Source organism: Xiphophorus hellerii, chromosome 9, assembly GCF_003331165.1.
Source record: "Xiphophorus hellerii strain 12219 chromosome 9, Xiphophorus_hellerii-4.1, whole genome shotgun sequence".
Classification (NCBI taxonomy): Eukaryota; Metazoa; Chordata; class Actinopteri; order Cyprinodontiformes; family Poeciliidae; genus Xiphophorus; species Xiphophorus hellerii.
In genome coordinates, this window is record NC_045680.1 from 900,907 (window position 1) to 916,276 (window position 15,370).

General features: G+C 41.2%; 1 protein-coding gene across 1 annotated transcript in view; it reads left to right on the forward strand.

Moving 5' to 3' along the window:
• The window catches only part of fndc7b (fibronectin type III domain containing 7b), a 60,104-nt gene that overhangs the window by 26,705 nt on the left and 18,029 nt on the right, over positions 1-15,370 (forward strand). Inside the window, exons 26-41 of the mRNA XM_032572389.1 lie at positions 218-478; positions 1,633-1,896; positions 2,922-3,182; positions 3,276-3,536; positions 4,649-4,909; positions 5,551-5,820; positions 6,351-6,614; positions 6,691-6,951; positions 7,635-7,898; positions 9,099-9,359; positions 9,834-10,094; positions 11,137-11,397; positions 11,985-12,245; positions 12,398-12,658; positions 13,935-14,192; positions 15,021-15,281. Coding sequence (XP_032428280.1) covers positions 218-478; positions 1,633-1,896; positions 2,922-3,182; positions 3,276-3,536; positions 4,649-4,909; positions 5,551-5,820; positions 6,351-6,614; positions 6,691-6,951; positions 7,635-7,898; positions 9,099-9,359; positions 9,834-10,094; positions 11,137-11,397; positions 11,985-12,245; positions 12,398-12,658; positions 13,935-14,192; positions 15,021-15,281 — 4,191 coding nt within the window. The remainder of the gene's footprint in view (positions 1-217; positions 479-1,632; positions 1,897-2,921; positions 3,183-3,275; positions 3,537-4,648; positions 4,910-5,550; positions 5,821-6,350; positions 6,615-6,690; positions 6,952-7,634; positions 7,899-9,098; positions 9,360-9,833; positions 10,095-11,136; positions 11,398-11,984; positions 12,246-12,397; positions 12,659-13,934; positions 14,193-15,020; positions 15,282-15,370) is intronic.

Below are 15,370 nucleotides of genomic sequence, written 5' to 3' on the forward strand. Positions count from 1 at the left end.
GCTCTTTTAAAATTATCATGCAATTGATTTATTTGTTATTGCGACAAAATGTACAATTTCTTTTTATGAATTGAAGTCATTTCAAGGACTTTATTTTAGACTTCAAGACTTTTTAAGGATGCCTGTGCATTGACTTAATTTCAAACCAATATATTACATTTAGAGATTACAATTGTCCTTGAACAATTTCAAATGAATCTCTGTGTTCTCTTAAAAGCTCCCTGCATCCCCACCCACGTCAAAGCGAGCGTGGACTGTGAGAGCGACATCACGGCTGTGACGTGGGACGACGCGCTCGGCGCCACTTCGTACACCGTCTACGCCCGGGGAAGCCGCGGCTACAAAGCCCAGTGCGACAGCGCGAGCATCGACTGCGACTTCGTCGACCTGGAGTGCGGGCAGGACTACAACATCACAGTGATGGCTCAGCATGACACCTGCGTCAGTGCGCAGAGTGAAGCCATCACCGTCAGCTCAGGTAAGACGACTCAGATGGACAAGAGTTCATAAAAAAGGTACAAAATCAACCTCAAACATAAAAAACAAAAATTTCATATTCAATTCAAACAGGAGTAGGAAGAATCCAATGGTTATGAAGTCCTGCCTACAATTATAAATACAAGCTGGGCTTTAGTCTAGAATGTAGAGTCCTAATACATCAATCAATCAATCAATCAAGTTAATTTGTATAGCGCATTTCAGCAACAAGGCAGTTCAGAGTACTTTATATCATAAAAATACACACAGTGAACCATTGAGAAGACCAGTAAACATTGCCACTGTTACACACCAAATATGTCGGCCATTGTTTCATTTATCATGATTGGAAAGCGACTCTAAGCTGGGTTTGTAGAATGGATGCACTGGTCGCAGTTTTCTCACCAATCTTTAAAAAGCCAGACCTGCCGATTCCAATTTTGGCCGATACCTTTTTTCTTATAAATAAATGTAGTAAGAAAGTGGCTGAGTTGACAATATTTGTTAACTACAGACATGCAGACATGACCTGGTGGGCCAGTCGGTCAGTAAAACCTCTCTAACAGCAGAGGACAGAGGCTGATTTCTAGATAAAGTAAATAAGATCAGCTTCATATGTAAATCGCCTTATCACTGATCTCCCAAAATTAAAGAAATCATGCAAATAGAAATTATTTGCAAATAGAGTCATTGGCAATCAAGGCTGGTTTTTAGCCCCAATTTAAAGGAACTGAGTGTTTCAGCTGTTTTCCAGAGGTTTGTTCCAGATTTGTGGTGCATAGAAGCTGAATGCTGCTATGGTGCTAAGCCCATCAGTGATTTGTAAACTAACAGAAGTATTTTAAAGTCTATTCTCTCAGTGGAAGGACTGTAGAACTGAGGTGATGTGCTCTATCTTCCTGGTTTTAGTCAGAACACCAGCAGCAGCTTTCTGGATCAGCTGTTATGAATATTTACACATTTATTTTATGCTTCATGTCACAATTTCAAAATTTTTAAAAAATTTAGTTAATTTATAATGCAGACCATACAGATGCATTCATCTTTGGCAAAACAATGTTTCCTTCTCTATATAAACCAACTGATGTTCTTTGATTTATCATTTGGTAAAACCAACATAAAACTTTTTTTTTTTTTGCATCCTCCTTTGTCTAGATCCGTGTCCCTACAGCGGCTTGCGGACGTCGCTGGACTGTAACACCAACGCAGTCTCCGTGTCTTGGACTCCTGGCAGCGGCATCCTCTACTACAACGTCTTGGCCAATTCTTTTAACACGGCGGAAGAGAAAAGCTGCTCGACCAACGGCTCGTCCTGCAACATCACGTCTCTGAGCTGCGCCGACAGCTACAGAGTCAGCGTCAGTGGGCAGGGACAGAACTGCCCCAGTTCGAACCAGAACTGGAACAGAATAGACACAGGTAGGCCTGGAACTTCAGCAATCGATTATTATGATGATTAATCGAATAAAAAGCCGCCACACTCTACGGATTTTTCCTCTAACCACTTAAGCCTTTTTTATACAATACAAGCAAATAAATAAGGAAATAAACATTTTATTGCCTAAGAATTTGAACCAGGTGAAGCTAACACTATACCACAAGTTTTGGATAAAACATATTTACAAACAAAGGTTATTTATCTTAAATGCAAATGTCTGTAATTATTTTTTCAGCTTTGACTTAATTTCTGCTCTGAATATGTTGTTTTTCCAGCAAATGGCTTTTTGAGTCTGTATACTCCAGTTACCGATTAATCGATCACTAACTTAGCTGATGATTATTTCAATAATCGCAATTAATCTGATTAATCCTTTCAACCCTAAATACAGGTGGGGGGGGTTTTCCAACCCCTGTGTTGGAAAAAAGTCTCTTGTTACTTTAAATCCAAATAAGCTGCTGCTGGCCACACCCCCAACTCAGTGTTTACACTCACACATGAAAATGGCTGCCAGCAGGTGCACAATTATACAACTGTAAATCTTTGAAAAACAGAAGTAGAGCCTTCTGCACAACTAACAAGAATGCAGCAAGTGGTTTCTGAATGTTAAGTCAACAACAAAACGCTTGTCTTTTCCAGCAGCCATTGTACAGCGCATACAGCAGTAGAACCAGGTGACCAAACTTGACGCAGCTCTAACTGTGTTGCTAGGTAACAGGTGTAACTCGGCCGGGGTTGCTAGGTGACCAGCTGATTTGCTGATTCCAGAGGTTTTTAAATTTTCCAGAAACCAATAAACATGAACTTATTGCCAAAAAACAGTTGGGTGGTTTTTTTTATGCTGTTTTTAGAAGCAGTAGAAACCCAAATGGAAGTACAAAAATGTGCAAAAAGGGAATTTTGCACAAATGTTCTCCTTTAGAGCATCATTTATTTTACGAAACTATGCTTTCCCTGTGGTACCTGCTGCTACGGCGTATAAAAATGATCCCTTTCCCTCCACCAGCTCCGTGTCCTCCCACCAACCTCACGGTCAGCTCTTCTTGTGCATCCAACAACATCTCGGTGTCGTGGCAAGACTCGCAGGGTTCCATGTCCTACATGGCCGTGGCTGAAAATAGAAATGGTCGCAAGTGGTCGTGCAACACAAGCAGCAACACCTGCCAAATACTTAAACTGCTGTGTGGACAGAAGTACGACGTTTATGTCGTCGGCATCGATTCAACCTGCTTTGGAGCCAAGAGTGAAATAAAAACGATTCACACTGGTGAATATATATAATTACCCTGTTTTCTGCAAAAAACTGCTAAACCTGCTGGGTGATTAGGCCTTCAGATAACTCTTTGTGCTTCCTCTGTAGCTCCATGCGTTCCAGAGAACATTGAGACACATCTCGACTGTCCATCTGGAGTCCTCAACGTGACCTGGGAATCCACAGGCTACTTCACACGCTTCCAGGCTTCCGTAGTGAGCGCCAAGGGCCACGTCAACATCTGCACCACGGAAAAGAATTACTGCGTGGTGCAAAATATGGAGTGTGGGACGACGTACGATGCGACAGTGACGGCCCAGGATAAGGCCTGCAACAGCTCCCACAGCCCCGTGAAGCAAGTTAAAACAGGTGGGCCAGCTAAATAAAGGAACAGAATCAGATCAAAATATAACACAACACAAGTCGGCAGATTCAACTAAAAAACCTAGTAAATGGCTACAGTTCTAATTATAGCAATCAAAACCAAACAATGCAGCAGAAAAATGTAATGCAAACCAAATTAAAGGGGCATTGTTATGCAAAATTTACTTTTTTTAGCCAAAAAAGTAAAAAAAAAAAGACTTTTTTAAAATACCCTCATCAAATACAAACCTGGACAGTTGCCTTGATTCTTTGTGCATGTTTGAGAAATCAGTCTCCATGGCAACCATTCAAGCTGTGAAAAACGCCTGGGTGGACCTAGCCCCGCCTTTGAGACATAGCTCCGCCTCTGAGCTGCAGTTTCCAAGCTTCACAGCACCTCCACTCAGCTCCTTCAGACTAGCCAGCAGCAATTAGTAAACATTTGGTGGAGCTGAGGTCATTATAGGAGCCACTTCTCAGTGGAAAATGACATAAGGAGATGGTTTATAAATGTTTAATTTAAAAAATGTATAACCAACAGTTTAATCACAAAATGTTTAACTAATCAGTGCAACTGCTGCACTCAATGGCTTATCTGACAGGGTCGTCACATAGTCAACAGCAATGATTTATTTTAGCATCATGGTATAATAATAGCTTGCATAGCAATAGATAGAAAAGAAATATAAGGAATGTTTTACATTTTAAAAAGTAAGCCAAATTGTGCTATGTTGACATTTTGCCCTTACTGCACAGTATTTTTATTCTTTATTCTGTTTATATTCTATGTTTGTGAGTCTATTTCCTGTCACTCCATTGCTCTTGCACAGAAATTTCCCCATTATGGGACAATAAAGGATATTTCTGTTGTTAATTTTTGATTTATTGTTGAAGTAAAAGTGTGAAGATAAGGGGCACTGGCCCCTGTTTACCCCCCATTTAACAACACCCATGTTCAGGGCTTTTATGAAAACTTTGCTGCTCTAACTAAAAAAAGCCCTCCTGTTTATGCTTTTTCAGTGGATTTTATGACTTTTTCCCTAAGGTTTTCTTGCAATAACTAATACACCTTAATATTTTTTCAGTTAATCATGTTTTTCTTTACTTTCTTCACCCAGCTCCCTGCCCACTGTCGTCCTTCCATCCTCGTGTGGACTGCAGCAGCGGCGGCGTCTCCGTCACCTGGAACAACAGCGTCTCAGGGGTTGTGTACACCGTCTCTGCGGTTGATGAGGAAGGTCGCGCTCATAACTGCAGTGGCACAAACAGTGGCTGTAACATTGACACCCTGCAGTGTGGGACAGAATACAACGTCTCCATCATGCCGTCCTGGGATGCATGTGTGGGCCGGGCCAGCGCCACCGCGCTGATATCAACAGGTGCAGAGGAAAAGCCTGTTTTAAGTTGCTAAAATCATCTTAATTATTAAAACAAACCTTTTAAGTTTAACCTGCATTTCAAAGGGATAAAATATTATCTAGTAAAAGATGAAATTGTGAAAAATAACCAGTCCAAGTATTGAACCTTGGGGAATGCTATGATTAACTTAAATGAATTCCTTCATTTTTCATTTATTCTCTTTTATTTTAAGATAAAGGCATTTACATTTCTTATGGTAAATTAAATAAATACAGAGTGAAAAGATGCTGGTTCAAGCACTGAACCTTGTGGAAGCCCAGGAGTAACTATGTTTTCCCTTTTTTTATTTTCATGTTTGTATAGCACCTGTTGATAAAGTTTCAGAAGTTTTATATTGAAAGAAATTGAGTAGGAAAAATGTTTCTTTGTTATTATATTTTTTTTTTCTTTCTGGTCTTTAAAATACCAAAATTTACACTTACCTTTTTATTTTGGTCCGGCTGATGGGGTAATTTTTAAATATTAAATGATTGATAATTAATTACTCAGTACAGCACTTGAGTGTTTTTACTCTTAATTGAGTAAAAATATGTTGAAGTAGTGCTACTCTTAGTTGAATAAGTTTGACTAATTTTCTGATCCTGCTTCTCGTTTCTTTCAGTTCCCTGTGTGCCTCAGTTGTCGGACGTGGAGATCGACTGCCTGACAAACTCAGCCTGGGTGATGTTCGATGAGTCTGACGGCGCTGAAGGATACGTCATCGTCACAACAAACAGCCAGGGCGCCATCCAGACGTTCGAGTGCAACGACACGTCGGATGGGATGTGCGCTCTGCCGACGTTAGCCTGCAGCCAGAACCTCACCTTTACCATGAAGGCCCGGAACGAAGAGTGCATCAGCGGCGCCAGCAACAACGTCACCACAGAAACAGGTTAACAGGAAAAAAACAAGGAAACTTAATGTTACAGGATTAAAACCGAAATAGACAGGAAGTAACTTTGAATAGTTACGATATGTAGATACTATCATGACTAAACCTGTCGCAATAAGCAATTAATCAATGACACTGCAAAAACATAAAAGTATGTTTTTCTAGTTTCTAGTGCAAATATGTTAGTCGACTTGAAAAAAGACAAAACTAAAGAGCTTGTTTTTTCTTAAAAAATAATTTTTTTAATTAAAAATGTTATTTGCCATGTTATGGCCTATAGCATCTTGATGAACAGTGCTGATATTCACCGACACCGAAGAATCTGTCTGCACAGCAAATCCTGTATGAATGCATACAAATGGAAAATTTAGGGGAAGGAAAAAGTGAGAAACCTTGACCAGGATTTGACTACATGCTGTACATTGACAAAACTTTCAGTATATAGAGATGCAGTGGCTGTATTATTTGCCCTGTGAATACTTTTGGTTAATTACGTGACAATAAATGTGAAATTTCTTCTCCTTTTGCAGCGCCGTGTCCTCCTCAGGGCATAAGGGAAACCATAAACTGTGACGACGGAACCCTGTCAATCAGCTGGTCAGCTGTTCCCGGGGCGATAACGTACACGGCCACGCTTGAAGAGCTGAATGGCGGCATGCCACGCTGCTGCACATCGTCTGCTACCGGGTGCGACATCGAAGAACTGCCGTGTGGAGAGATGTACATCCTGCATGTGACAGCCGAGGGTCGGACCTGCAACAGCTCCGAGAGTGACGGGATCATCACAAGGACAGGTATCCATCCTGAAATGCACCAGAAGCATTTTATGTTCTGCAAGGAAAGCTTCATTTCTGATTTTCCTGTTCTCAGTGGCGTGCGTTCCAGAGAATCTCCAAGCCGATCTGATCTGCAGCAGCAATGTGGCGTTCATGTCGTGGGACTACAGCCCCGGCGGGCAGCTCTACACCGTGACGGCGGTGGGCGCCGGCGGACACGTGTCCGTGTGCCGGTCGCCTGATAACCATTGCGATCTGACGGACCTGCGGTGTGGAGAGCTTTACAACGCCACAGTGACCGCCGAGGACGTACACTGCGAGAGCAAACCCAGCGACAGCGTGACGATCAAGACTGGTATGACCTCAGAGAATCTGAATTCACTCAAATGTGGGTTAAAACATCAAGTAATGAAGGAGGTTTGGAAAGATATAAAGTTTTCTGATGTGTTTGAAGTTTGTGCGTCGCTTATGATGCTCCGCCATCCCGAATAGTGCACGTCTAATGGGATCAATGGTGTGGAATTCACAGTATTCTGCTCTGTCATGACCGGGTATGACACTTTTCTGTTTATTTTATTCATATTCAAGCACAAACTATCAGGGATTAAAACTGATTGAATCAGCGACAGGATGAGCTCAATGATTGCTTTCTGAGTCCATTCAAATATGGATGTCAACATGAGGTACTGAATTACTTAGGCTTTGTAGTAACCTTTATAAATAAATATTTAGCTGGCATTTACAATAATACAACACAATAATGACACTTTTTTCCTTTTGAGTGACCCGGTTTTAAGCCACTTATCCATTATTATTTCTAAACACAATCCTTTGGTAAGCTAACGTAGATCTGACGTCATGGCAAATAAACGGTCCCTTACATGCAGTACCTTGTGGACCACTAGGGGCGCCCACGGACCAACAGTGTGAGAAGGACTGGGGTAGAACTGTGGTTCTATGGTATAAGAGTTCAATGTTTTATGTTTTTTCAGTGTCATCAGCCATCCTAACCTCTAAAATGTCATGTTTCTCCAACAGTACCATGCACTCCTGAGAACACGTCCTCTGTGATGGACTGTAAGGCCAACTCTCTCATCGTCTCCTGGTCTGAGAGCGCAGGCGCCGACTCCTACACCGCCACGCTGGAGGACAGCAACGGCCAGAGCACAACCTGCCAGGGAACAACCAAGGGATCGTGCAGCGTGAGCGGACTCGGCTGCGGCCAGATCTACCACGTGTCTGTGGTCTCCTCTGACGGATACTGCAACAGCCCGCCCACAGACGTGCTGGACACTCCCTCAGGTAGGAGAGGAGTTACACATAAAGCACAAAGTACTAGAGATGATCCCCTACAATGTTTTAAAGGCGACCCATTATGCTTCCTTTAACAGGTTAGGATAGGTTTATAGGCGAAACAAAAGCATGTTCATTATTTTTAAAATCATTTTTAGATAATGAGAGCTCCTTCCAGAATGAGCTGATAGAGGGACCTGCTGTTTTCCCACCAGCCCCGCTTAGTCCGCTTTAACTGAACTCTAGTCCATTTGCCTGCAACGTCCCGTTTGTTTGGTGAGGTGTGAATGCGAAACCAAACTCTGATTTGGTGCAGGGCATTCTGGGTAAATACAACCAAAGCAAATGCTTGAGTCCAGCGTTAACAGGAGAAGTGGCTTGTGGTTTTTTACCAAAGACAAAACAGAAATCCTACAACATCTAAAATCTGATGCTACTCCATTTCATTTACATTTTGTGAAGAAGGAAGTTGCATTCAGTGTCTTCTTCTGATGTTTCTGTGTCGTTTCCTTCAGTGGTTCTTGGTGCAGCGCCCCCACAGGCGAGGAGGAAAACAGGGTTTTCCATTGAGTTTGGTTCATTTGACACAATGCTGTGTGAAAGAGATCCACAGCAGCTGAAAATGTAACAAATGTTTCAATTCTGGTTCCCAATAAACCTAGTCTACTGGACTAACAGTTGTGAAAAAACCCTAAATCCAAATAAGGCCACGCCCACCAACTCAATGTTTGCACTCAGACGTAAAAATGGCTGCCGACAGAACCGCAATTATACAACCGTACATCTTTGGAAAACAAAAGTAGATCCTCCCGCACAACCACCAAGACTGCAGCAAGTGGTTTCTGGATGGTAGTGTTTCCAGCAGCCATTGTACAGAACTGGAATGTGCTGGAGCTCAGTTTGGGTTGCTAGGTAACAGGCTAGGGTTGCTAGGTAACGGGGCAGCGCCTGATGATTTGTGCTGTTTCATTCCAGAGTTTTTTGAAACTGTTCATCTTCTAGACACCAAAACACATCAATTCATTGCCAAAAATGGCTGGGTGGGTTTTTAGAAGCATTTAGAGTCCCAAATGCAAGTACAAAAACATGAAAACTGTGAATTTTACATAATAGGTTCCCAATAAAACTTTTCAATATTCACTTTTAAGACTCGTGTAAAAATAAAATCTAAAACACAGATTGAAATGTTGTCCCCTGTGTTCCTCTCAGTGCCGTGTAAACCCAGAAACATCAAGGCGGCGATGGACTGCTACACGAAAACAGCCCAGGTGTCCTGGTACCCGAGCGACGGCGCTCTGTCCTACCTGGTCGTCGCCTCCACTGCGTCGGGCCACAACGTCACCTGCGAGACCACCAACACCTCCTGTGAGCTGGAGGGGCTGCGCTGTGGTCAGAGCTACTCTGTGTGGATGAAATCAGTGGGAGAAACCTGCAGCAGCAGCGCCAACATGACCGGAGAGCTGCTGACGGGTGAGAAACTAAAACACAGGCGCATGTTTAAAATAAAAGCCTGTAATAATACTCTGTTATATTTATATTCAACTCTCCCTTCTCACACTCTCAGTTGTTTTACATTTTATTGTGCAGAATAACTATTTTACCCACCTGAATAAGTGCTCTGAAATTAAAATGTAGATTTTTCTAAATTATTTAGTGTGAGATTATACCACAGCAGCAAATTTAATGCTTTAAAATAATACACAGAGAAAACTGTATTTCATTCTCCTTTACTCTGCAGTCTAGTTTCTACTTTAATCCTAATAAAACAACCCATATATTTAGAAATTAAGTAACAAATGTTGAAATACTGGCGATTTCTTTTAGGGCTTATCTTACAAAAAACACATTTTTGTAAGAAGGCTAAAGTTTGTTTTGTTTTTTCACCATAAAAGAAAAGTTTTAATTGTAAGTAAATTTTTACTTGGTATCTTCATTTTCTGTCAGAACCATGCATTCCTGAGCACATCACCGGTCTGTACAGCCTGGCTATCGGTCAGGTTGAGTGGGACAAGGCGGTCGGTGCCGATAACTACACCGTGACCGCGGAAACGGACCAAGGCCTCACAGCCACCTGCACCACCAGAGACAACTTCTGCACATTGTACAACATGGACTGTGGCCAGGTGTACAACATCACCGTCACGTCGCACAGTGACGTGTGCAAAGACGTGTCTGTCTCTACAGAACACGTCACTATTGTAACAGGTGAGGATTTGCTGTTATCACCTTAAAAGATGCACTTTTGAGCTTCTGTGATGCTAGATTGTGATTAGGAATGTAAAGTTTAGCTGAGCCACTTTAGGTTCCTTTAACTATGGTGCTAGTTCACACAGTGCAAGAAAAAAAAGAAGAAATTACCAGATCTGGTTTCTAGTTTGTTCACCTAAAATGAGGCCAAACTAATTTACAAGTAACTTTTCAGGAATATATAGGAGCTAGTTTTCAGTTAATAATTCCCTAAAATTCATGAAAAGGTACAAGTTCCAGTGGCTGATTTATTCACTTATAACAAATATTTTCAATATTGTAAGAGAAATAATCTGCCAGTGGACTTTCTACTTTTTAAATCTTTTTAATCTGTGAATTTTTCAAACTGTTGAGGTTGATGAGCAAAAATATAACTACTACAATCAAAAGTGATCAATCTGTATTATACTGTATGTAGTACATGCATGTGGCAGCCATGTTGGATTTGGAGGTGCGCACCAACTGAGTTCCATTTTAGAATTTAAATTTTAGAGAGAAAATTTGTTTTTTCTTGGGAGTTTTTTTGTCCTAAATGGAAACCCAAATATTCCAACTCTGGAGTACAACTGGAATGCTTACACTGCAAAACCACAGTAATTTTGGTCTAGTTTTTAGTGAAAAAATCTTATTGCACTTGAAATAAGACTAAAGTAACTTTTCAGCAAAATATAGGAGCTTGTTTTAATAAAATTATTCTTTAATATTGATAAAAGTCCTAGTCGGCTGATTATTTCACTTACAATAAGACGTTTCCTCCCTGTTATAAGTGAAATAATCTTCTAGTGGAACTGGAACGTTTTCATCACTAAGTAATTATTAACGTAAAACAAACTCTTTTATCTTGCCTAAAAGTTACTTGTACTTCAGTTTTGTCTTATTTGAAGTGTAATAAGATACTTTCACTAGAAACTAGACCAAAAATACTTGGTTAGTTTTTCTTTTTGCAGTGCAGATAGATAAACATGATCTGCTTCATTCAGTTATTTCTGTCCTCTTCCAGAGCCGTGTCCGCCTAAAAACGTGGAGACCAACGTGAACTGCCAGGAGGAGCTGGGGACTGTGTCATGGGAGGCCAGCTGGGGCTCTGTGGGCTACGAGGTTCAGCTCGCAGGGCGTGACGGCCATTTGCTGACCCGCCACACAAACACCACGTTCTGCGACGTCAAAGACCTGCACTGCGGGGTCGTCTACTACACCAACGTCATTGCCATTGGGGAGAACCTCAACAGCAGCAAGTCCACCACTGTGCTCCTGACTGCAGGTATTACATTGTGGCAGTGCTGTAATAAAGTACGAATGGGGCTGTCATAATGCATGGTGTAACAGGAGCCAGTACAATCCTGCTTTTATTAGTGTGGCACGATGTATCAGTGATCAACAACTTCCATTTTTTTTTAGGAATATTTTAGCAATCGAGTAATCTATCTATTATTCTTACGATTAATCCAAACACCAAAAAACATTTTTAAAAAGCAGGAATAAGCACTTGGACTATTTTTAAAAGTGCTTATTTACATTTTTGAGACCAAAATGAGAGCATAAAATGTGCAAAAAGTGGATTTTGCATAATAGGTCCTAATAATCAAATTAGTCTTAACAGATTAAAAGTCAAATTAGTTGGTCTGAAGAAGAATTCTTGACATCATCAAACTTTAAAGACTGTTTAAAATTTAAAGAGTCCATATGAAAAGTTTAGTGTTTTCAAAGAAGCACCACCTTTCTAAAATATTACAGTTTTTTATTCAAAATCATTTGCATTTTTAAATTAAAGAGTTAAACAAAACCAAATGACACAAATCCTGCTTGGTTCCCGTGAACTTTTGCATCCCTGTCTCCTCCTGTCTGCAGCTCCCTGTACAGCTGGCGACGTGGCGGCTAGCTACGACTGCCACAACAACACAGCAGAAGTCTCCTGGAGCTACAGCGCGGGCGCCAGCTCCTACCGGGTCACTGCTGTGTCACCAGACGGGTACCGGACCTCCTGTGAGACGGGTGAGCTTCAGTGTGAACTGTTGGAGCTGGAGTGCAGTCAGACGTACAGCGTCACCTTCACAACCATCAGCGACCAATGCCAGATTGAGACACACACCAACGTTTCCTTCAGCACAAGTAAGTCAAGCAAAAACCGATCCTGTTACAAGTTAAAAGTATAGGTCTTAACAGTGATCCATGTGGAACTCCACATTTAATATGTTTTAGCTCTGACATTTTGTCATTAAACTGTTTAAATTGTCAACATTTCGACTGATTTTGGCGTCCAGGCCCCTGTAAGCCGCTGCGTGTCGGAGTGGACCTCCGGTGTGGGACGAGTACAGCCGACATGTTCTGGGACGAAGACGACTATGTGGAGCTCTTCATGGCCACTGCCACCAGCAGCGAGGGAATGATCCTGCAGTGCAACTCCACCAACTCCACCTGCCGGTTCCCGGACCTGGACTGTGGAGAGAAATATGTGTTTTCTGTCACTGCGTACAGCAGCATGTGCTACAGCGTAGAGGGCAACTCTGTGGAGATCCAGACAGGTAGGAGAGTTAACCGACAGAGAGTTTTTGTTTTAATGTTAATCAATCATCTAAATTAGGTGTCCCCAAAGTGGGTCCTGGAGGCCCGGCATCCTGCATGTTTTAGTTCTCTCCCTGGTGGTACCAACAACCTTTTCAGCATGTCAGTGTTCTTCTTAGGCCTCTAACGAGCCATCATTTGGTCCAGGTGCGTTAAACCAGGGAGAGAACTAAAACATGCAGGATGCCGGCCCTCCAGGACCCACTTTGGGCTCCCCTCATCTAAATGTTGTTAAATTATTTCCGCTTTAATATTTCTACATATTGTTATGTTCTTACTTAAGGCTGGATGATATAGCTGAAAATATTTATCATAAGTGTTTCATATCGGTCTTTATCGCTAATTATTGATTAGTATTCAGTTTTAAATATCTGAAATATTCCCAAACTGGTGGCGGGAGTAAAAATGTGGATGTAGATTATCCACATTTTTCACTCCATGCTGTTGTTGTTTTTAAGCAGTTATGAGAAGCAGTGGCGAAACCTTAAAGTGTTCCTGTGCAAGTTACTCAACACGTTGTTGCTAGGTAACCAAAGAGCGAGTGAATGAGTTGCTAGGTAACCAAAGAGCAAGTGAGTCAGTTGATTCCACCAGCTTTGCTTGGCTAGCTGTAAGAGGTTTAAAAGCTGAAGCGTTTCCTTTGCCTACATCTCCCAGAATGCTGTGCGGTTCTGGATCAGAGTTCGGTGAATTGATGTATTATTCACTGTTATTGATTTATTACCCAGCTCTATTCTTACCTTGTGATGGCATCCATTTTGTGAAGTGCACCAGTCACTCCTGCTGCAAAACACAATGTTGAGTTTCACAGTAGAGGTGAACGGATTCATCCAAAATATCAATATTATTGATAACCAATTCGGTATTGGATTTATTTTTTTTCTCACTTTTTTAAAAATAAAAAATCAATGCACGGAAATTTGTTTTTCTTTTGAAACTTATACAGTTTTTGCTTTTTTCTAGAAAATTCTGGAGATTAATCTCAGAATTTCTGAGATTCTTTTCTTTTTACTTTTTAACTTTCTTTTCCTATCTACAATAAGTCTAATATGCCGTCATACAATAAAACAGAAAAAAAACTTTAAATATGTTGTTTTTATTCATAACTGTTAAAGTCAGCTAGATGTTCTTCTAAAGGTTAAACCAGAATCTTGGTCACGCTTTGACATAAAAAGAAGTTAAACTATATTTTTTAGATTGCTGTGAGCTAATTATCTTTTTCTAATCTTTTTCCAGAACCTTGCCAGCCAGCTGGCCTGTCGGTCATCGGATCGTGCCATGATGAGACGGTTACGGTGAGCTGGGACGAGGCTCCCGGGGCAGCGGTGTACGTAGTCACAGCCGCTGGACATCTGGGCTACGTTTCCACTTTCCAAGCCAATGAAACGTGGATAGAAACCGATCTGCCCTGCGGACAGCTGTTCACTTTCACCGTAACGGCACAAGATGATCGCTGTGAGAGCGCCGTGAGCCAGCCTGAAAAATACAAAACAGGTAACATAGCAGGTTCATAACATATAGAGCTGAAAATACACTGCAAAAACACAAAAGATTATATTTTTGGTCTAGTTTCTAGTTCAAATATCTTAGTACACGTGAAGTAAGACAAAACTAAATTACAAGAAATAGGCGCTTGTTTTAAGTCAATAATTTCTTAATATTCATCAAAAAATATTAGTTCCACTGGCAGATTATTTCTGTTAAAACATTTTTCTCATGTCGTATGTAAAATAATCAGCCAGTGAAACTCCTACTTTTTCATCAATATCAATGAATTATTGACTTAAAACAAGCCTCCATACAAAATAAAGGTTTTTTTTGTCTTAAATGCAAAATGTAGACATTTTTGTACAGTTTTGGTTTATTTACTGCCCTGAATGTTTTCTGAGTTTGCATATTCCATTTAGCGATTAATCAATTACCACATTAGTAGACTTTTTTTCAGTAATCAATTAATCATGATTAATCCAATTAATCGTTTCAGTCTACAAGAATGAATAAGAATATATTCTCGTCGATGGCCATCAAAAAAACAAAGAAATTACCAACAACCCAGAGTCTCATATTTCTCCTTTTGGGTAAAATAGTTTTACAGACAGAGATGTTTTTGTCTGTATAGTTTCTGCACAGTTTTGGCATAATTACTGCTTTGAATACGAAGTTCTTTCAGCAAAATCCCTTTTCTCAGTCTGTATACTCCATTTAACGATTACTAAATTAGTTGACAATTGTTTCAGTAATTGATTAATCACATTAATGACCTACCTAATGACCTACAGTCATTATGGAGCAGTGATGTGAACGTTTGCATCACTCCGTCAGGTCCCTGCACCCCTGAGGCCCTGCAGAGCTACAGGCGCTGCGAGGACAGCCTCGGCTCCGTCAGCTGGAGCATGTTCGCAGACGCAGAGTCGTACCTGGCTGTGGCGGTGGGGAAGGACGGCCGCACCCACCAGTGCGCCTCAAACACCACCAGCTGCACATGGGACGACCTGCACTGCGGCGAAATTTACACCGTCAACGTTGTCGCGCTCGACTACCATTGCACCAGCCTGCACAGCAACAGCACGACTATTCGGATGGGTAAATACGATTTTAAACTGTGCAACTTAAAAATGTGGGACTTTTATAGAGTCAAATTTATTGTTTTTTTGTAACAATTCACTTATAAA